The sequence below is a fragment of the Astyanax mexicanus genome, chromosome 25 (genome assembly GCF_023375975.1).
Source record: "Astyanax mexicanus isolate ESR-SI-001 chromosome 25, AstMex3_surface, whole genome shotgun sequence".
NCBI classification, from domain to species: domain Eukaryota; kingdom Metazoa; phylum Chordata; class Actinopteri; order Characiformes; family Acestrorhamphidae; genus Astyanax; species Astyanax mexicanus.
In genome coordinates, this window is record NC_064432.1 from 80001 (window position 1) to 103578 (window position 23578).

The 23578-nt window shown below is 41.0% G+C and overlaps 1 protein-coding gene across 28 annotated transcripts in view; it reads right to left on the reverse strand.

The window, feature by feature from the left end:
* apbb2b (amyloid beta (A4) precursor protein-binding, family B, member 2b) overlaps window positions 1–23578 on the reverse strand; it is a 283469-nt gene that overhangs the window by 30852 nt on the left and 229039 nt on the right. For 12 of the 28 annotated variants that reach the window (XM_049472308.1, XM_049472304.1, XM_049472282.1 and 9 more), the window contains 5 exons: window positions 17259–17313; window positions 11347–11460; window positions 8694–8747; window positions 6309–7319; window positions 1430–1647 (listed from right to left, as the gene is read on the reverse strand). In XM_049472308.1, coding sequence (XP_049328265.1) covers window positions 1430–1647; window positions 6309–7317 — 1227 coding nt within the window. In that variant the 5' untranslated portion in view covers window positions 7318–7319; window positions 8694–8747; window positions 11347–11460; window positions 17259–17313. Of the gene's footprint in view, window positions 1–1429; window positions 1648–6308; window positions 7320–8693; window positions 8748–11346; window positions 11461–17049; window positions 17151–17258; window positions 17314–23578 lie in introns of all 28 variants that reach the window. The other 16 variants (XM_049472290.1, XM_049472293.1, XM_049472301.1 and 13 more) reach the window with 3 other exon arrangements.

Below are 23578 nucleotides of genomic sequence, written 5' to 3' on the forward strand. Positions count from 1 at the left end.
AGGTTACTATGGTGTTGCTAAGGCAGTTGCTAGGTTGTTGCTAAGGTGTTTCTAGATGTTCTAGGTGTTTCTATGGTGCCCATAGAGGATGCTATGGTGTTGCTAAGGTTTTGCTAGGTGGTTGCTAACATGTCTCCATGGTATCCGTGGTGATTGCAATGGTGTTGCTTAGTGGTTGCTAAAGTGTTGCTAGGTGATTGCAAAGGTTGTTTGGAAGCATCAGCTGAAAGTGCTGAAATTCAGAGCAGTGGGGGTGAATAGAGATAATACAACAACTTACAACTCATGAAATGATTAAAACACTCATATATAACTCTGGAGTCTGTGTGTCTGATTGTTCAGATGACTGTAGAGAAAGACTCAGTTTGGGTGATTAAAGGTTGATTTAATGCAGTTCAATATTATCACTGCTGTTTACTCTTACTGATATAAACACTGATTTAATCAGAGAAGTTTATGTTAGATCAGCAGCAGATCGTGTTCAGTGTAAAGAGTGTTTGAGGTAATTGCAGTAAGAGCGTGTAATTGAGGTAAATGGAGGTAATTTTCTGAACAAAGTGAGAATTCAGGACTGAAATGAATAAATTAAATCTGTAAGATTAGTTTTATAGGAGCAGTGAACACAGATACAGAGATAAATAGAGGACAGAACAGAGTCACTGTGTGTGTGCGTTAGAACCCTTGGGTAGAGTGGGTAGATGTCTTAGGGAGCCTCTATGTTTATGTTACTTTATTTTTTGCACTATAAGCTGCACTTAAAATCCTTTAATTTTCCCAAAAATCATCATCAGAGCTCCTTATAATCCGGTGCTCCTTATGTATGAATTCTATCAGTCAGGTATTAAAGAGCAGTAAAGACTCTCCACTGAAGTACAGAGTTATACAGGAGTTTCAGTTTAGTTCTCCAGCACCCAGACTGGAGCAGCATTAGCATTAGCATTAGCCGCTAACCATGCTAAGCGCTAGGTTTAGTGTAGAGCTGCAGTTAGCCACTGATGCTCCAGCTTTAGTGTAAATCTGTAAATCTAAGTTTACTGTTAATAAACGGAAGCTCTTTACTCACCCAAATAAATAGTTTTCAGGAGAGAAATCTGTGTAGATTAATACCCAGCCCTCGTTTTACATTATTTTTCAAGATTTTTTATTTATTTAAGAATTATAGTTTTGTTAACTTATTATTGAATTATAAGGAGCTCTGATGATTTTTGGGAGAATTAAAGGATTTTAAGTGCAGCTTATAGTGCGAAAAATACGGAGCACTTGTCATTTTACTTTAACTAAAGTCTGGATCTCTAGTGGTTTATACATGTACGGTTTTCCTCACGGTGGTTTTCCTCTAAATTTTTCCTGTAAATTGTAGGTTTTTCTCCTGTATATTATGAGATTGTGTTAAGCTGTTTGTGAGCGCTGTAGTGAGGAGTGTACTCACCTCGTGGTCAGGGGTGGGTGAGGGCGAGAGGGAGCTCAGCGAGTGTTTGCGAGGGTGGTGGGCGGGGCCGGTGGGCACAGGGTGGCACGGCCCGGGTCTCTCCCACTGCGTGGTGCCCGTGGGAATGTGCCAGTAATAAATCCCAGCCATGTCCGTCATCATCTTCCATCCTGGAGGAAGATCTGGATCTGTCTGAAACGCCTGCTCCCCCCAGATATCTGCACACACACACACACACACACACATATATATAACACACACACTCTCTCAGTCTCAGGATGCACACGCTGTACGTCAGTCTTCCCACGAGCAGCTGAGGATTCTGACATAGAGAGTGTATTACTCTATTACTCACACAATGAGCACTATTGCAATACTAAACCACACACACACACACACACACACACACACACTACAGAGGAATGTCTCTCGTCTTAACAAGTTCAGGGAGGATGTGTTTCCTGGAATTACTCTAAACAAATGACTAAAAACACAAAAATTTGTGTGTGTGTGTGTGTACGGTGTGTGTGTGTGTGTGCAGTTTAATCCTGAGTAAAATAAATGCCAGCGGTTAAAGATGTAAAATCTGTGTTCTGAATCTGAGCCGCCTATAAAGCTAATATTAACAGAATTTACATAATTTATCTTATGCTTAATCAAGATTCAAATAAAATAAAATAAATCAGAATAATATAAAACCTGCATGATCTTTACTGTTTTAAGCATAATTTTTTCGTTAATATGATCTGGCTTGAGGACTTTTATTATGAAGTCCACATTAACAGATTGGCATAATGGCTAACTGGCAATGCTTACTGTATTCTAAGCTAAAATAGAGACGTGCCATATCGTATTGTACGCAATAATATCGCCAACATATTTGAATATGGTGATTATTGATATTATACCCTGAAATATGGTGCCATAATATCACCCACTCCTAATTATCACATCAGTTTTTATCAAAAGAATGTATTTGATGCAATATAACTGTATGTTACTCTGATCGTCAGAATCAAGCATGTAGTTACTGGCTACTCCAACAAGTTCTGAGTTATATCAAAATAATAAAAATGTGTTAGAAGTGTTGGGCTACATAATCCTTCAAACTACAGAACACTTCAAACAGAGGACTCTGGTAAGATAATGCAGAACAAACCACCAAAAAAAACACAAATTAAAAGTATTTTCCTCATTTAAAATGACAATAACCATCTGGATTTTTTTTTTATCTTTATAGCTGCTAATGCTGTCCGACCTCACAAATTTTACAGTATGTTAATTCTGAGCTTGTGGGCGGAGTCTGGAAAAAGGTCAGTGTGAGGGTTGTGAGGTAATATCCAGTGACAGAATGAGACGTGATGGAAATGTGTGTGAGTAGGCTGACTAGAGAGGTGCATCATGGGATTTGTAGTCCCCTGTGCATAATTGGGTCACCATAACACCGTCTTCAGATCATTCACATAACCAAACACTGCACCGAGAACATGACCTTCACACACACACACACACACACTATACACACACACACTATACACACACACACACTAAGAGTCAGCAAGATGTGTGATTTAGTGTCTGTTCTGTCGTTCCGGCAAAGAAAGAGAGAGAGAGAGAGATGTAGAGGAAGAGACAGAGAAAGAGAAAGAGGGATGGAGAGACTGGGGTATTTTAGCATGTTTAACCGGTTCTGCTGTTTCGGTAACACAACTCCATTCGTTTACGGTTTACGCTTTCATCATGTCTCTCTCAGTTTCTCTCCATCTGTCTCTCTGTCTGTCTTTCTCCCTCCATCCCTGTTTCCGTTTCTCTCCCACTGTTTCTCTTTCTGTGTCTCTTCCTCCGTTTTTCTCTCTCCGTTTTTCTCTCCCTCTGTTTTTTTCTCTCTCCCTTTTTCCCTCTCCATTTTTCTCTGCAGTCTGTGAAGCACGAGACCAAGGGGGAGGGGAGCACTGAGCTATTGCACAGCTGTACACACACTCGCGCACACACTCGCGCACACTGAGCTAACGATTGTGCACATGCATGAAGTTTAGAGTTTTTCGGATTCAGGTCACGAGCATTCTCCTCCTTTAACCCTCTCTCTCTCTCCCGCTCTCTCTCTCTCCTCACCTCCTGACTGTGTGCATGCATAACAACATACCAAGCTACCTGCATGCACACACACACACACCCCCACACCCCCACACCCACACACACACCCACACCCACCCACGCAGTACCTACCCTCGTAATTCACTATGACAATGGCCAACATGTAGTCTTTACCCAGCATCATGACTGAATAACAGAACAGCACCAACACCAGCACACCGCATAGAGAGAGAGAGAGAGAGATTTAAAGGGAGAGAAAGAGAGAGAGAGAAATATGGAGTGAGAGAGTGGGAGTAGAACAGAGAGAAAAAGAGAGAGAGGGGCAGAGAGGTAAAGAAAGAGGGAGTGAGAGAGAGGAAGAGAGCAATAGAGAGAAAGAAAGAAGAGAACAGACAGAGAGAGAGAAAGAGAGAGAGAGATAGGGAGAGGGAAGAAGGAGTAGAACCAGTCTGCGTGTTTGTTGTTTATTTTCTCTATAATTCATGCAGGAAGACACACAGTCACTTCCTGTCTGGTCGGGGCGAGTGATTGGCTGCTAGCCATGCAAAAACACATCATACAGAGGGTCATGTGACCAGAATTTGACATTGAAACACAGTTTGTGTGTAGGTTAGGCTAGGCTACGCTAGGCTAGGCTAGGCTAAGCTCAGTCAGTCTGCTGTTTTTTATAGTTTTCACCTCAAACTCATATCTGTAGAATGTGTAAGACTAATGCATCTTGTGGAGGAAAGAGAATAAATACTTTTAACAGAACTACATTTTAAACACAGATACCCCTCTCCAGAGTGCAGAGTTCAGCCCATACAGTGAGTGGCTTTTAGCACAGCAACACAGCACAGATAACAAACACCACTAACCACACAGACCTGCAGCAGCAGTAGTTCCAACTCTCAAGCTCTCAGAGTTGGATATAAAGCCTATTTCAGTTGTGTTTCCACTTAATTAATATTTGTTTATTACACAACACTACTGGAAAGGTTCATGTAGCACCTAGTCCGCCCACTATTGGTACTGGTGATCAGCCAATGAAGCTGAATGACAGTTTCTGATTGGCCCCAGAAACACTAATCAGCCCAATTTTAATAAATAGAGACTCAGTGCCGTGAATTTGACCTTCTTTTTGTCATACTTACATGTTTCAGACTATCAAACAAACTTTATTTTATTAGAAAAAGAAAACTTTTTAAATGATTATTTCATTTATTATGGGAAAAAATATATCCAAACCAACCTGGCATGTAAAAAAGTAATTACGAGGCAAAAGTGGAACTTTTTGGAAGGTGTGTATCCCGTTACATCTGGAGTAAAACTATAAAAACACATAATTTCAGTAAAAGATCATCATACTGAACGGTGTAAAACATAGTGGTGGTAGTGTTATGATGGTCTGGAGCTGCTGGATAATGAAGAAAATCCTCCATCTGTTCATTACTGACCTCAAGCTGAGGAATACTTGGGTTCTGCAGCAGGACAATGACCCAAAGCACACAAACAAGTTCACTGTCTCTGAATGGATTAATAAAGTAAATGAAGGTTTTGGAGGGTCTAGTTAAAGTCTGATTGAGATGCTGTGGATGATCTTAAACAGGACTTTTATGCTGGAAAATCCTCCAATGTGTCTGAATTAAAATAATTCTGTAAAGAAAAGTGGAACTAAATTCCTCCACAGAGATGTGAAAGTATCGTTATCAGATATCAGTACAGATTTATTACAGTTGTTGCCGCCAGGAGTAAAGGACACAACTGGGTTATCAGATTCGGGGATAAACATTTTTTCACACTTTTTTTCTTAATAAATAAAATTATAATTTAAAATTTGATTTTTATATTTACTCAGGTTATATTTATCTGATAATAAGAGTATAAACACGTTTTCACAGCACTGTATATACTTAAAAAGAGATACAGAAAGAGAGAAAGAGAGAGAGAGAGATTAAGCTAGTTAAAGTATCAGCAGATGTAGTTGTGAACACGGCTGAGAGTGAATAATGTGAGTGTGAGGCCTGTTCACACCTGCTCTCAACCTGACACACACCTGTGAGTACACACCTGATCTACCACTAACTAAACCCCACCAACCACACCAGTGTACACACACACTCACACACACACTCACACCTGAGCTGAAGAACCTACAACATCACACTCAGAGTGAACCTGAAATACAAACACCTGAGGAAGTGCTCGGCTAACACACTTCAGCCACCGTGCACAGGTGTGCACCACCTGACACAGTCACACTAAAACACAGGTAAACGAAGCAGACATGGGTTTAGAGTTCATAAAGTTTTGATACTCTTTTGATTTATCGTCAGGCAGTTATTAATGGTACTTGGTTAACCCTTAGTTCACAGTGACAGGTGATGAGTTGCTCATGCAAAGCTCCATATTAACACTGTCGCCATGTCAGTCAACTGCGGAGCTTCAAAAGTGGCAACAGTAATCAGGGAAACTGCTAGTTAACAGCAGTTCTGTGCTTTTAAGATCAGCAGAGACCTGGAGTTATTTGGACCTATTTTAGTGATCTTTAGCAAAGACATCAACCGCTCACCATGCAGCTTGATTTAGGGCGTGTCAGTGTGTCTTTACTATCATAACGACAGGAAAAGTACACCTTGCACAACTCAAAACACACAAAAGGCATGTACTAATTCTCTTAATAAATCGTGGGTGTATTTTGGGCCTAACGTGCAATAAACCAATCAGCGATTTTCTGAGAACAATTTTTTTAAACTCTAACACTAACTGAATAATACTAAACAGTAATAAAGTGTGAAGCTCTGACCGTTGTCCTCGGGCGTCCCCAGAGACGCGCTGTCCTGGGACAGGGTGGTCCAGCTGGACTCCTCGTCGCTGTGGGGAAGGTTCTGAATGCGGTTCAGGGCTCGGTCCGTCTTGGCTCCAGTCCGAGGCCTGTCTTTCTTCGTCTCTGGAGAGGAGGACGCAGAGGAGGACCCGATAGAAAGCAGGGGCATGTCCTCAGGGCTGCGCTGTTTCTTGGTTGGTGGAGGGCTCCGGATCTTCTGCTCTTTTAACAGCGGTTGCGTGACGCCCTCGTCCTCGTCTTTGTCCTTTGCATTGGTCTCGTCCAGCGATAGACGGCAGATGTGAGACTCTAGGAGACTTGTCTTGTCTTTGAGGAATGGCGGGGACTTCCTGTCGAGGGACAGCTCGGTTTTCTCAGACAGAATGAGCAGATCGTCTGAATCCTCCTCGAACAGGTTGGAGCTGAAGTCCTGAACATCCTCCTCGTCCTCGTTGATGAAATCGCTGGCGTCCTCTTTAGCGGTCTCACTAACGCTGTCCGTGTCCTCAGTCTGAGTGGTGTCCAGCTCGGCCTGGGCGTCCCCGCTAAGCTCCAGCTCGTCCCCCTGCAGGAGGAGGTCTGCAGTGAGGAGCTCAGTCTCTGCGATGGCGTCCCTGTCCCCGTCCCCGTCCTCATCCCTGCCGGTCGGGTTCCTGTTTTGGTCCTGCAGTTCGGCAGCTTTGCGTAACTGATTGGCTCCGTTCTTCGCCAGTTTCAGGTTGGAGGAGGATGAAGATGATGATGATGAAGGTGGAGCGGGGACGTCCCCCCCGAGCCCCATCGCACTCTGAATACTCGTCAGGGCGTACTTCTTACGACACTTCGGGGGCGTGGCCTGGCCCTGTTTCCCGCCTTCACTGCTAACCAGCTGGTTGTGGGAGGAGCGAAGGCTGAGGGAGGAAGGCGGAGTCGCAGGGGACCCATTGTGATTGGCCACGTCCACAGAAGAAGAGGAGTTATGTGGTGTGGGCACGCAGACCGACATCATGGCTGAAAAAAGGAAAAAAAATTATTAGGAATATTACTATTAGGAAATATTAGGAAAACTTACAAAGTGTCATAAAATGCTAACAATGGATCACTACTATAATTTTCCTATTTTCCTATAGGTTTATGTTTGAGTAAAATGAACATGGTTGTTTTATTCTATAAACTACAGACAACATTTCAGACCTCAAATAATACAAAGAAAACAAACAAGCTCATATTCATAAAGTTCATAGAGTTCATAAATCAATATTTGTTGGAATAATCCTGGTTTTTAACCACAGTTTTTTTATGCATCTTGGCATCATGTTCTCCTCCACCAGTCTTACACACTGCTTTTGGATAACTTTATGCTGCTTTACTCCTGGTGTAAAAATTCAAGCAGTTCAGTTTGGTGGTTTGATGGTTTGTGATCATCCATCTTCCTCTTGATTAAATTCCAGAGGTTTTCAACAATATTTGATAATAAATTGTGCGTCAGCTTCTAAACTCTAAGCTTATGTATCTCTAATGTTTAATCTGTAAACAGTAGATCATACTTTTTCATCAAACAACATGATATAGAAACTTAAACCCTGAACAGAAATATTTTTTAAATGACCTTATTTGGTAGATATCTGTCTGTCAGGGAACATGTTGCCAGGGATTTCTTCTGTGTAGAAATATCACACATTTTACTGGATGCATAACATTTCTGTATATTCTGCACATTCAGGTTGCGTCTCTGTTTTATATCTGTCTGAATGAAGCCAGAAATACAGTCAGACTAGAACTCCACTCAGACAGCTAGCTAATGCTAAGAGACACGATGGATTTAACCAAACATTAAATTATGTTTTAAAACCAAAACAGCTTTTCTCTGTCAATGAACCAAAAACACAACGATTTTTTGATCAAATTTCCATGACTTTTCCTGAACTTTCTGCTTCTATTTATTTTAACAAAACTTATCCAGGCCTGGAAATTGGTATTTTTTTCTTATTTAATGACTTTTTCAGTCATGTGCAGGATCTGTAAATGCAGGGGTTTCTCTGACAGTGGTTGGATCAGCTGTGCTGCACAGTTCGCTTCATCAGAGAGAATAAAACTGAATTACTCTGCTTCACATCTAATTTAGGAGCAGAGAACTGAGGCTGACTGACGGACGAAACAATTTACCATTCAATAGAAATAAAATCAGAAATTTAATTACAGCGCTGGAGAGACATCAGTGGCTTTTACTAATATTCTACAGAAAATACTCAAATCTAGTTCTGCAGAAAGAAACACAATCGCCAACAGAGAATGAAGAAATTAACAGCTTTTCTCAGGAGAGAATTTACTTACAATATAAATACTGAGAAACTAGGAGAGAGGAAGAGACAGAGATAAACTAACCTTAAAAACGTTTTGTTCTGGTCTGTCTGATCATCAGAGGCTGTTTCTGCAAATCTATCAGAGAAAACAGAAATAATTTTATCTTCTTACAACAACAAACTCAATAAAATACATTTCAGTCACAGACAACACAAAGTGTCACATGATTCTGAAGTGGAACAAACATTTTAATCAAATAAGAATCTGAAAAGTGTTACGTGCAAAAGTATTCGCCCCCCCCCCCCCATATCAATGCTTAGTAGAGTCATCTTTCTCTGCAATTACAGCTGCAGGTATTCTCCAAACCATCACTGATTGGTGGAAACTTCACACTAGACCTCGAGCAGTTTGGACTGTGTGTCTCTCCACTCTTCCGCCAGAAATGAAATGTAAAATTTACTGATGATCAGTGATGGTTTGGAGAGTCATGTCTGTCATCTGCTGGTGTTGATCCACTGTGTTTTATTATCAAGTCTAAAGTCAGTGCAGTTTTGTTTTCCCACAAAATCTTACAGCACTTCATATCTTACAGCTTCCCTCTGCTGATAACAACTTTTATGGAGATGAGGATTTCATTTTCCAGCAGGAGTTGGCACACTGCCCACATTGCCAAAAGTACCAATTGGTCTTAAATAATATTGTTTTTTTCTGAATCACTAATTTTTGGGTTTTTATTGCCTGTAAACCAAAATCATCAACAATAAAATAAACACTTAAAATAGATCACTCTGTGTTTAATACATATGAGTTTTACATTTTTAACTGAATTACTGAAACAACTTTTTAATGATATTCTAATTTTTGAGCTGTACTAGTAGAGTTACTCCAGCAAAAGCAGGATAAATCCTTGTTTAATACACATACAGACTCCAGATGTAACGATTAATAAGCAGGTGTCTCTACACTTTTGTCCATATATTGTGATATATATAAACGGTTCTATGCAAAAACATTAAGTCTGTTTAAGGGTGAAGTAAAATCAGCTGGTTATTGTATCTGGTTTTGGTATGTAAAGCATGGTGTAATAGTGCTACAGTATGAATTTTGGTGTATATGCTGCAGAGCGTGTTGTATTTATGACTGGGGTAGATATATATGTGTAGTTTTTTGTGGGAGATATATTGAAGAGAAGAATTCAGACAGATGTTGATGTTTAGGAACACACACTCCTATGGGTGGACTGAAGACACGCCTCAGTAAGTACAGTGTGTTAAATTACATTACCCAGATCAGCAGAGCTGGATTCAGACCGGGGTGTGTGTGTGTGTGTTTACACTGCAGCTATAAACCTGATGATGTGTAAAGATACCAAACACCAGGTAGTGTTTAATGATCTGAAGGATGTGGATGTTTTTTTTAATGTAACGTCGTTTAAGCTACAGATACGTACGACCTTTAACAGCTATTACTCTCATCACCTCCTTCACTGTGCTTCCTGTATTCCCTTTAATTTTTTTCCAGAAGAACTCGAAACTCTGTATTGCTGTGTTTGGTGATGTGAGGTTTGGATGGAGCTGCTCCGTCATGTAATTCATTGCTGTAAAGCTTCATTACTCCACATGGTGGCGCTATAATCAGATGAATAGGGTGGATAAACCTGTGGTGAAGAATACTGGAATTGAACATCGTCCAGCTGGAAATTGGGGAATATTTCCGGAGCAGAAGGATGTGATATTTCTTCCAGGATAATATTTTATACAGCCTGATTAATGCGTCATTCACAAAGACCAAACTGCCCAATTCCAGCCTTGCTGAAGATTCTCCAGATCATCAGTGATCCTCCACCATGTTTCACAGCGGGTTGCAGGTACACCTCTGCAGGTCTCCATCTAGACATTTGATGGCCAGGTGTTGAGCAAAACTTATAACTGGACTCATCAGAGAAGATGATCTTACTCCAGTCCTCTATAATCCAATTCTTCTGATCTTTTGCATCTTTAAACATTAAGCTTTTCTTTTCTTCTCATTGAAGGAAGGTCTTTCTCTAGTCCTGCCTCGATAAGATTGTTTTGAACTGGTCTTTCCATGCACTTCGCCCCTGATGCCATTTGCCATTCTTTTTATAGGTCACTTGATGTGATCCTGCGGTTGCTGACTGAAATTTAAATAAGTTGACGGTCAATCTCCAGACCTGAACCCCATTGAAAAACCTCTGAATGTGTGATCATGTAGTCATCAAACCAAACTCAACTGCTTGAATTTTTACAGCATAAAGTTATCCAAAAGCAGTGTGTAAGACTGGTGGAGGAGAACATGATGCCAAGATGCATAAAAAATAAGGGGTATTCCACCAAATATTGATTTCTGAACTCTTAAAACTTTATAAATATATAAACTTGTTTTCTTTGCATTATTTGAGGTCTGAAAGCTCTGCATCTTTTTTTTGTTATTTCAGACATTTCCATTTTCTGCAAATAAATGCAGAAGTAACTGATGATTAAATGATTAAAATGATTAAATATATTTTCCATTATTGTATAAATAACTGATTATTTTCTTTAAGAAGTGCAGGCTTGTACAGTAAAATATTTTTACAATTATTTTTTAATACTGCAAAACATAGTTTATTATCTTTATAAAAACTACGGAGATGCAGTATTGTACCTCCACTTCAGAATAGGTGAAATCAATTCATTTATCAGCACACCTAAATAAATCACTTTTCCACACTTACCAGAGAGCTGAGGATTGTGGGTATTTCCACAGAGCCTCTGGGGCCATGGTGCAGTTAGCGCATCATCAGCCAATCAGCAGCGAGCAGAGTCCAATGCCAAGCAAAGCTCCGCCTCTGTTCAGGAAACAAACAGAAAACTGTTCTTAACCAGACAAAACCTGACAACACAAACACAACAGGAGCTGTTTAACACTAAAACAACACAGTAAATAACAGTGTGTGTGTGTGTAGTGTGTGTGTGTAGTGTGTGTGTGAGTAGTGTGTGTGTGAGTAGTGTGTGTGTAGTAGTGTGTGTGTGTGTAGTGTGTGTGTGTAGTGTGTGTGTGTGAGTAGTGTGTGTGTGAGTAGTGTGTGTGTGTGTAGTGTGTGAGTAGTGTGTGAGTAGTGTGTGTGTAGTGTGTGTGTGTGAGTAGTGTGTGTGTAGTGTGTGAGTAGTGTGTGTGTGTGTGTGTGTGTAGTGTGTGAGTAGTGTGTGTGTGTGAGTAGTGTGTGTGTGTGTGTGAGTAGTGTGTGTGTGTGTGAGTAGTGTGTGTGTGTGTGTGTGTGTGTGTAGTGTGTGAGTAGTGTGTGTGTGTGAGTAGTGTGTGTGTGTGTGAGTAGTGTGTGTGTGTGTGTGAGTAGTGTGTGTGTGTGTGTGTGTGTGAGTAGTGTGTGTGTGTGTGTGAGTAGTGTGTGTGTGTGAGTAGTGTGTGTGTGTGTGTAGTGTGTGAGTAGTGTGTGTGTGTGTGTGTGTGTGAGTAGTGTGTGTGTGAGTAGTGTGTGTGTGTGTGTGTAGTGTGTGAGTAGTCTGTGTGTGAGTAGTGTGTGTGTGTGTGTAGTGTGTGAGTAGTGTGTGTGTGTGTGTGTAGTGTGTGAGTAGTGTGTGTGTGTGTGTGTGAGTAGTGTGTGTGTGAGTAGTGTGTGTGTGTGTGTGTGTGTGTGAGTAGTGTGTGTGTGAGTAGTGTGTGTGTGTGTAGTGTGTGAGTAGTGTGTGTGTGTGTGTGAGTAGTGTGTGTGTGAGTAGTGTGTGTGTAGTAGTGTGTGTGTGTGTGTGTGTGTGAGTAGTGTGTGTGTGTGTGAGTAGTGTGTGTGTGTGTGTGTAGTGTGTGAGTAGTGTGTGTGAGTAGTGTGTGTGTGAGTAGTGTGTGTGTGTGAGTAGTGTGTGTGTGTGTGAGTAGTGTGTGTGTGTGTGAGTAGTGTGTGTGTGTGTGAGTAGTGTGTGTGTGTGTGTGTGTGTGTGAGTAGTGTGTGTGTGTGTGAGTAGTGTGTGTGTGTGTGTGAGTAGTGTGTGTGTGTGTGTGTGTGTGAGTAGTGTGTGTGTGTGTGTGTGTGAGTAGTGTGTGTGTGAGTAGTGTGTGTGTGTGAGTAGTGTGTGTGTGTGTGAGTAGTGTGTGTGTGTGTGTAGTGTGTGAGTAGTGTGTGTGTGTGTAGTGTGTGAGTAGTGTGTGTGTGTGTGTAGTGTGTGAGTAGTGTGTGTGTGAGTAGTGTGTGTGTGTGAGTAGTGTGTGTGTGTGTGAGTAGTGTGTGTGTGTGTGTGTGAGTAGTGTGTGTGTGTGTGTGTGAGTAGTGTGTGTGTGTGTGTGTGTGAGTAGTGTGTGTGTGTAGTGTGTGTGTGTGAGTAGTGTGTGTGTGTGTGTGTGAGTAGTGTGTGTGTGTGTGTGTGAGTAGTGTGTGTGTGTGTGAGTAGTGTGTGTGTGAGTAGTGTGTGTGTGTGTGTAGTGTGTGAGTAGTGTGTGTGTGTAGTGTGTGAGTAGTGTGTGTGTGTGTGTAGTGTGTGAGTAGTGTGTGTGTGTGAGTAGTGTGTGTGTGTGAGTAGTGTGTGTGTGTGTGTGAGTAGTGTGTGTGTGTGTGTGTGTGTGAGTAGTGTGTGTGTGTGTGTGAGTAGTGTGTGTGTGTGTGTGTGTGAGTAGTGTGTGTGTGTAGTGTGTGTGTGTGTGTGAGTAGTGTGTGTGTGTGTGTGTGAGTAGTGTGTGTGTGTGTGTGTGAGTAGTGTGTGTGTGTGTGTGTGTGAGTAGTGTGTGTGTGTAGTGTGTGTGTGTGTGTGAGTAGTGTGTGTGTGTGTGTGTGAGTAGTGTGTGTGTGTGTGTGTGAGTAGTGTGTGTGTGTGTGTGTGTGAGTAGTGTGTGTGTGAGTAGTGTGTGTGTGTGTGTAGTGTGTGAGTAGTGTGTGTGTGTAGTGTGTGAGTAGTGTGTGTGTGTGTGTAGTGTGTGAGTAGTGTGTGTGTGTGAGTAGTGTGTGTGTGTGAGTAGTGTGTGTGTGTGTGAGTAGTGTGTGTGTGTGTGTGTGTGTGAGTAGTGTGTGTGTGTGTGTGTGAGTAGTGTGTGTGTGTGTGAGTAGTGTGTGTGTGTAGTGTGTGTGTGAGTAGTGTGTGTGTGTGTGTGTGTGAGTAGTGTGTGTGTGTGTGTGTGTGAGTAGTGTGTGTGTGTGTGTGTGTGTGAGTAGTGTGTGTGTGTGTAGTGTGTGTGTGTGTGTGAGTAGTGTGTGTGTGTGTAGTGTGTGTGAGTAGTGTGTGTGTGTGTAGTGTGTGTGTGTGTGTGAGTAGTGTGTGTGTGAGTAGTGTGTGTGTGAGTAGTGTGTGTGTGTGTGTGTGTAGTGTGTGTGGTGAGCCTTAATTGGAGATGTTGGTTAACCTCCTTCACCATCCTCTCACAGCCTCTGTTTCTCTTCTTCTCTTTCTCTCTTTCTTTGCTCCATCGCTCTTATTCTCTTCACTCTCTACACTGGATGCAGTGTTTTTATAAATTAAACGGTTCAATCTTCCTGCTGTTTACTGAATTTTCACAGATTCATAGATTTGCTTTTAAAGTTTTTTTTGGTCTTTTAGGATTTCCTATTTTACATATATAAATAGATATTATTCATATATTCAATATATATTAATATATAATATAATATTCAATATTGATTTAAATAAAAAAAATTCACTATTTTATTCCTCATCATTTGTCATTTCTTAATAAATGTTTTCAATTCTCTTTTAAACTGTAAATGCGCTGCAACACTGTGAATGAGGGCCACCCTCAATGTTTCCCCCAGTAAAAAAATAAAGGTTGATTGATTGATTGACATTGATACATTTATTTTATAAAAGGGTTTATTATCTCAGGGCATCTCACTATACAATACAATCTTATGAAAAAGCCTAAAAAAAACATGGATTTACACACATCCTCTGCTTTAGTTTCATTAGGAAGAAAATTAAACAGCATGACGATTATACACAGTGAAACTTTAACACAGGATGATTACTGTGCTGTGAGATGCAGTAAGATCTGCTGTGTGATGTTTGTACGTTACTCTGATCTTCAGTTTTATTCATTTCAGTAACGTTATAAAGCCTGAAAATATTAAATTTACAATGGAAAAAAATCATAAAAAGAAAGAAACTCACTGAATAATAAGTGTTATGTCCAAACTTTTGACTGGTGCTGTATATTGCAATATTGATATATTGTTCCACCTCTACTGCAGAACTCTAACACCAAACACCTCAAACTGCTGATTATTAATAAGAGCTGAAATAATCCCAGACTCAAACAGCTTTAGGACTTTATATAACGTTCTGAGGAGGAAAATTACACAATACTGTAATGCTGTGTGTGTGTGTGTGTGTGTTAACTGAGATTACAAAAAACAACAGCCAGTTTAAGAAACACTCCAGCATGCACAGAAAGAAATCTGCAAGTTGACATAGCTTGTTATGCTAAATGGCTAGCGTCAGCTAGTAAACCGCTATACCACCCAACACAAAAGCTAACCATGCAAAACAAATGAAATATCTTGGTTTATTCTCTGCAAGGACAGCTCTACACCCCCATCACTAGCAGCATCGGCTAAAAGTGCTGTATTCGGGAACGCTGGGGGAGAACTGAAGCTGACTATTCCTCAAGTTCATACTGATAATCATGCGTTCACTATCACCCAAATTCATTTTACACTGTTTGAGTTCTCCTTTATGGAAACTGTAAAAAAACAGTATTTCAGTTAGTTTAATGAAAGCAGAGATTCAGCAGAAGAGGTTAGACAGTGCTAAGAGGAGCAGAATGAAGCTGATTTAGCGTTAGCGTATTTCTAATCGATACTCAGAGAGTGGATTAGATTCAGTCCTTCCTCACCGACAGCAGCAGATCCTCCACTTCACTTCCTCACATCTGAATCTGTGATTACTGTCAGAGATCCGTCTGATTTAACACTGATTCTGATCTTCTGTTCGGATATTTACTTGCTTTTACACAAGAATAAGAATCTCACATAAACAGAGAGAAAGAATGAGCCGTTTCAGGGATTTAATACTTTTATGCTAATATTTAAGCTATACCTACCATACGTTAGTGTTAGCTTGTGCTAAATGCATAAAAAACACAAACAAGCTGATTCATGCCTAACTGTGATAGGAACACAAACTTTTTTTTTGAAAGTTCTTACATCTCCCTCATCTGTCGACTCGCCACAGACAGTAGGTACAGATCCCTCCCTCAGACGAAGTCTGCTGTCTAATCCTGCTGTGTACTGTCTGAGCTTCTCAATCGGCAAACCAAATGGGGCGATGAAGATACTTGAAGTACAAGTATCCCAGTAAACACACATATAGGTTTAGATTATTTTGTGCTTGTGGTAAAATTAAAACAGAAACAAAAATGTCAACTCAAATTTCTCATTAAGGAGTACATTTTAACAAAAATGTGGAGTCTTTATTTCACTAAACAAAGGGATGTTAAAGGGTTAAAATATATGGAAACAAGATGAGCAAAAGCTCCTACTTGCAGTTTCAGTCCTGCAGTGTGTACGTCACTCACAAACAACACACACACACACACACACACACACACACACTGATACTCATACCCTCCTATTCCCACACACAAATAGCAGCTGCACTCCTTCCACAGCGTCTTTTTACGAGAAGAAAAAAACACTGCAGGAATTTGAGAGAGAGAGCTGAAGAATTCCTGCACGTCTGTTTTGGAAAGCTTTAATTACTCCAGAACACACACACACTCACACACACTCACACACACTCACACACACACCAGATTGAGATCCAGTGTTTTCTGTAAATACACTGAATGTAGATTAAACACATAGATTAAAGCTATCTTAACTAATTGTTAAATTAGAGTAGACTTTAACATTTGAAAACAGAGCTTGTTTAGGCGTGTTTAGGTCAGTGTATCGTAACAACAGGAAAAGTACACCTTGTGCGTCTCGAAACGCAACTCAAAATGTGAGTAGAATCATGTACTAATTCTCTTAATTAATTATGGATGTGGTTAATAATAATTTTGGGTGTAACATGAAATAATAAACCAATCAGAGTGTCTCTTGCTCATCATTCTCTTTAAGAGTAGATCAGGTGAGCTCTGTCTTTGGTGGATTGCTATTGTAACGGTGCAGCTACCTGGACGTGTTCAACAAACTCTTCTCAGCAGAGGAAACTGAGCTGCTGGTTGACGCTGTGAAGGAGCTCCAGCAGCTCATTTACGGGAACAGCAATGTTATTTTATTTACTATTCTGTTTATTGTTGATGTAAAAGTTGGGTTTGTGCTGCTGTGTGTTCATGTGTGTGTAATAAGTAAAGTGTGTACGCTCGGCTCGGCACAGCGCCTGTTATCGAGATAGCGATGAACGTCTGTCTGTTGGCGTCTGTCTAGGTTGTATTCAGTCAGTGGAGCTCCTGTGTTTTCTGTTACCAAGATAAACAAGATAAAACTCCAGAAATGTACCTGAACACACCTCATTTCCAGAACACCACGCCCATCAGTGTAGATATATTCAGAAGATCTGCTGCTGTTTAAACCAGGCAGGAGGAAGGAGTGATAATACACTGTTGGTGGGTTGTAAGATAGTAAAGAGCATAATTACACACATTGTGCAGAGTGTAAAATAGGGACCCAATACACCCCCAAAATTTAACTATACCAAAGCAACTTACCTCTATTTAACAGGCAGAAGTGTGTCTTTGCACCATGCCACGGGTAAGGCTTCACCTGTAAGAGAGATCAGAGATCACTTTACTGAACTGAAGCAACTTAGTGTGTGTGTGTGTGTGTGTGTGTGTGTGTGTGTGTGTTGATATAGGCCTGGTTTATTTTGTTTCATATCTGCTACAAAATTCATTTGGATTTTCCAGAGGAGAACGTCAACAACAGTGAAAATTAAATACAGGCGAAGACTGCAGATGCCAAATCTCATCACACACACACACACACACGCACTCACACACACACACACACTCACTCACACACACACACACACACACACACACACACACTCACAGCATTTCAAAGATGTGGTCTGTGGCAGAATGTCAAGGCAACACCAAAAAGAGAGAAGAATATAAAGTTTCTGGACGGGAATAAAAAGAGAGAACGGTTAAAAATCACAAAGCACTGTGGCCTTACTCCAACACATCTGTGTAAACACTGTACGTGTGTGTGTGTGTGTGTGAGCTGGAATACACACACACACATAGAGCTTCAGTGCACTCTAACAGGGGCAGAGGGTCTCTTGGGAGAGAGAGAGAGAGAGAGAGAGAGAGAGAGAGAGAGAGAGAGAAATCTTACTTTTATACGTAAGGTATGTTTATAGATATAAATTATATTTATTGTTATTTTTTACCTTTTGTATATTAATCACTTGTTTTTTTGCTTTGGCAAAAGTTGTTAATTGCAATTCATGCCAAAAAAACAATTTTAAATTGAAATTTAAAAAATGGAGAGAGAGAGTGAAAGAGAGAGAGATTTGTTTTCTTAAAATGAAATAATCTCTGGAATTAGTTTTTAAATGGAAATGCTGAACAGAAGTGGGTTTCAGTTTTAATTCTTCACTGTGTGGAACTACTGTGAAACTAGGATATTAGTTATGTGAGGAATTCGTGTCCTCAGGGTTTAAGGAGTTAACATAATCAGTCTCTGAGCAGCAGAAGGTCACGGCCCAGCTGTCCCTCAAACATTCAGAGAACCAATCCAAAACCCTGCTGCTGGTAGAGGAGGAAACCCTATACATCACGCTGAAACCAGAAAACCATTATTTGGAAAATTCATCTGAATTGTTCAGTTTAAAACACTGTCTCAGCAAAAAAAGTAATAATTTAGATTAATTAATCACAGCACATGTAATCTCCTGACAGCAGTAATTTAAAATACAAAATAGTTTCTCTTACTCAATAAACTGAATCAATGAATGATTTATCAGTTCCAGACTTTTTTCAAGGTTTTTCATGACATGAATTTCTTTACACAGTTCAGGCCTCTGCGTGAACTTCTCTTTCTGACAGAAAGAAGAAACTAAAAAGAGAAGATGAAAAAAAAGATGAGCCTGACTGTCACTCAGATCCATCAGATACACAGACATTAATCCTCCGGCTAAACAACAGCAGAGCTACTGAGAGAGAGAGAGAGAGAGAGAGAGAGAGAGAGAGAGAGAGAGAGAGCAGGCGTCAGTAAAGTGGTTAGTTAAAACCTGTGTATCTAATTAAAGCATGGTTACTGCTGAAAAACATCCGGAGAACTCTCTCTCTCATAAACACACACGCACACACGCACACACGCGCACACACACGCGAACACAAACGCGCGCGAACACAAACGCGCGCGCACACACGCGCGCGCACACGCGAACACAAACACACGCGAACACACTCAAGGCTTTTCTGTAAAGTCACAGCTAAGGACCGAACAACGTTAAAAAGCTTCACAGTGGTTTGTTGGAGTAAAGGCAGTGATGATAACAGGAAGACCATGCTGATGTCAGTCCAGATCTCCAGAACCAGTTCCATATTCCACATCATTCCTCACTAAAGACTGAAGCTTCCTTCAGGCCAGAACACACTGATCACACACTCTCAAACCAACAGTGACTGTCCAGCAGCTGCAGCCGCTCTCAGAACATCCAGAAAAAGCACAGGAGAACCAAATAAAGCAGCACACACGCCTTACAGACCAACACACACCTTACAGACCAACACACACGCCTTACAGACCAACACACACGCCTTACAGACCAACACACACCTTACACACCAACACACACGCCTTACAGACCAACACACACGCCTTACAGACCAACACACACACCTTACAGACCAACACACGCCTTACAGACCAACACACACGCCTTACAGACCAACGCACACCTTACACACCAACACACACGCCTTACAGACCAACACATACGCCTTACAGACCAACACACACGCCTTACAGACCAACACACACACCTTACAGACCAACACACGCCTTACAGACCAACACACATGCCTTACAGACCAACACACACGCCTTACAGACCAACACACACGCCTTACAGACCAACACACACGCCTTACAGACCAACACACACACACCTTACAGACCAACACACACGCCTTACAGACCAACACACACGCCTTACAGACCAACACACACGCCTTACAGACCAACACACGCCTTACAGACCAACACACACGCCTTACAGACCAACACACGCCTTACAGACCAACACACACACCTTACAGACCAACACACACGCCTTACAGACCAACACACACGCCTTACACACCAACACACACGCCTTACAGACCAACTTACACACCAACACACACGCCTTACAGACCAACACACACGCCTTACAGACCAACACACACGCCTTACAGACCAACACACACACCTTACAGACCAACACACACACACCTTACAGACCAACACACACACCTTACAGACCAACACACACCTTGCAAACCTACAGACCCACAAACAGAAGCAGGAAGTGGAATATGGAGCCGGAACACTGAACAATACGCCGTGCGGATGCTGTGGCAGTAAACACGAGCTGCAGGCTCTGTCTTTTTTGACACAAATAGGCCGAGTTCATGCAGAAACTCAGGAGACTCACTCTGAAAGCAGGGAAAGGCGGGATGGTAATTATCCGGCTGCTTTTTGTCACATACGTAACACAGGCGAGGGAATCGGTGCGTGAGCTGCAAACGGTCCTAAAAAAAGAGTGAGAGGATGTGAAGACGACAGGACGAGGCCATTGTTACTCGTCTTTCCTCCGACGCTCAGAGCCGACAGAATTACGCTCAGACTCAGCCCTTCCTCTCAGGGAGGCCCTGCAACTCTTCTGCAGACGCACTGCTTCAGAAAGTGGAGCACAATCCTGAAAAAAACAACCGACTGCGGCATTTATCTCACAGCGCCTGCAGCTTTTTACTGTGATTCTTACTGTTTTACTGATTTTACTGGGGCTGAACGATAGAGACATGTTTGTCATTTAAAAAACCTTTACAAAATATATGAATAAGTCAAAGTGGAATGGAATATAATGGTTTTAAAATCAGGAAAGATATAAAATAAAAAAGCAATTCAACACTAATATCTTATCATATGTAGAATACTCGATTAGTTGTTGGTGTTGGAGTAAATAAGGAAGGGGTGTTTTTGGATGGTGTAGAGTGAAAAGAGATTCTCTGGGGTTAATAAAAAACACAGGAGCTGAAAAAGCGAGATGCTCCACTGTCTAATTCTGATGAACATGAATATTAATTGACTTTGATACAGAGCAACATGTACAGGCAGGCAGGCAAACACACACACACACACACAATCAAGATGTGTATAAAAAAAAATCACAAATTTCCCCACCTCTACTGTCAACTATCTTCAGATTACATCTCTGAGATACATAACATTATCATTAACATCCAGCAATCACACAGCACATCTGACAGCCATAAAACACACACACACCGAAAGAAAGAAAGAAAGAGAGAGAGAGAGAGAGAGAGAGAGAGAGTAAAAGCAAAAACACAGCAAAAGTAGAAAAATGAGATGCAATCTGATGCAAACTGAAAGAAAAACAAGAATAAGCAGAAGAAAGGATGAAAAATGGAGGGAGGGAAAATGTGCTGATGAGTCTTGGCAGAGGACAACGCACCTGTCAAAAAATATGTGAAGAGTGTGTGTGTGTGTTCTTGAAGAAATCATGATATTGCACCTCAACCAGACACTAAACTCAGTTATTTACAGGGTGGAAAGAAGGTCAGCCGAGGATATATATATATATATATATAGAGAGAGAGAGAGACAGGGATAAAGAGAGGGAGAGATAGAGAGAGAAACAGACAGCAGTGCTGCAGAAAAGCCTGAGACAGAAATAAAGATGCAGAGAGACGGGTGAACAGTTCTTCTGGAAAGAGAGAAGAACTAAGGTCTGGAAGAGGAATGAAAGAAGAAAGATACGATACTGTCACAATAACGATGCTCATCACGATACTGAAATTCTGCGGCCCAATCCCATTTCTCTTCTGTACACTACCCCTCGTTTTGGAGTGTAACCCTTCTTTCCCTTAGATTAGAGTTATGAGAGTAAGGGATAAAAACCTTTACCCGATACAGATATAAAGTTATAGCAATGGAGCTCTAGCTGAAGCTCAGCAACCTAACTGCTGCTGCTGATTAACTAACGAGAAAGTTAGCTAGCTTATGCATGTTATTAAGAAAATGTATGTAAAACATTTAACTATGGTAATATAATGATTATAATAATTTTAACAAGGACAATATGTAAATTTGTGGGTTTCTTTGGTCGCTTGTGCCCCATCTTGCCAGTGATTCTCATAGTCCTCTGTTTGGAGTAAAAAGGGTCATGTAGCCCCAATACTGCATAACCCACCCCTCCATCCTAACAAGATCTTCTTACCCTAAACAGAGGGGTGTGGCTCAGTGGTGAAACAGGGTGGAACTGATATTGAATTCTCTATGATATTTTATTAAATTGGATTTATTGGTGTCAGTTTTAGGGGTTTTAGAGCTATTTTTAATGATCTTTTCACACATCAGGATTAGTATCTCAGGGGGTTCAGGGTTAATTTTCTCTTTTATGTTTTTTTTTATCTTCTGCAATTTTATTCCCGTCCAGAACGATCATGTAGGTGTTTTTCTCAGACGTCCTCTGAGAAAATTACAGGCTGAATTATCTACTGTTTTTCTCTGAACTCCGTGCTCCTCCGGTAATTTTAGTCCCGTCCGGACGCACATCTCTGAGTTTCGTCTCCACGCCTTTAATAAAATAGATATTTGTCCACTGCCGCGCACCGTAATTACACTTTGAGTGCGCCACGGCTTCCATGGAGATCCACGTTAAACACAACAGTGAGTGGAAATGGAGTAGCTCCTGAACGTGATGTCATGTGACCGAGAAAGCCTAAAAAAAACTTACTGTTTTTACAATTACAGTCCGGATGCAAGAATTTTATCACTGAGTAGAAGTGTGAAATATTTTACACAGACGTCCCCGAGAAAATAATCCTTTTCAGATAGAGCTTAAGCCCCAAACTGACGGAGCTTGTTTAGTATATAAAAAAGGCAAAGCAGAGGGGAAATAAAAAACACTCACAGGTTCATTTAGTATACCACTAAACACTAACGTTCACTCATGAGAATTATACTTAAAAGTAGGAAACATTGAAGCCCATTTGCACTTGTAACAGCTCAGTTCCCTGATTACTGTTGCCACTTTTAAAGCTCCCTAGTTGACTGACTACCAACATTATTATTATTTTCACCATACAAGCCACACTGACCTTCCGTGTATCCTAAGTTCACAGCCCAAAGATTACAGGACACAGTTCTACACACACACACACACACACACACACCATGGCATCTGAATGAGAGAAGCTCTTTCTTCCTTTATAAAAACAGATTGCACGGCTGTCTGCTTTCAACATCAGAGAAAGAGAAAGAGAGAGTCAGAAAACAATACAACCCTCCTATTGTTAGACAACACAAAAAACAAAAGACAAGACACACACAAAGACCTACTTTCTAAACGCACACACACACACACAGCCAATGAAACAGCATTTTTGTGAGCCTGAGTCAAGCCAGCAGCAACACTTGATCAGATGAGCAGAGTGTGACGAACACACACACACACACACACACACACACTCGCACACACTTGCACACACTCGCACACACTCGCACACACTCGCACACATCAACCTCAGGGCACTAAACTCCAGACAGCTGAAACACCGACATCATACTGTGTTTAAAATCACTTCCAGTAGATTCTCTGCACTCTTTTAGTTTTATGTTCGCACTATTTGCACGTTTGCACTACATGTGGTTTATATTGTACTGTTTGTTCCATGTTGCATGTTGTGTGCTGATTTTTAATGTTTTCAGGCTAAAATATCTCCAAACAAACATCAAATGTGACTAGCTTAAATCAGTTACATGCTAAAGCTGCAGCTTTGTTAGCATGACC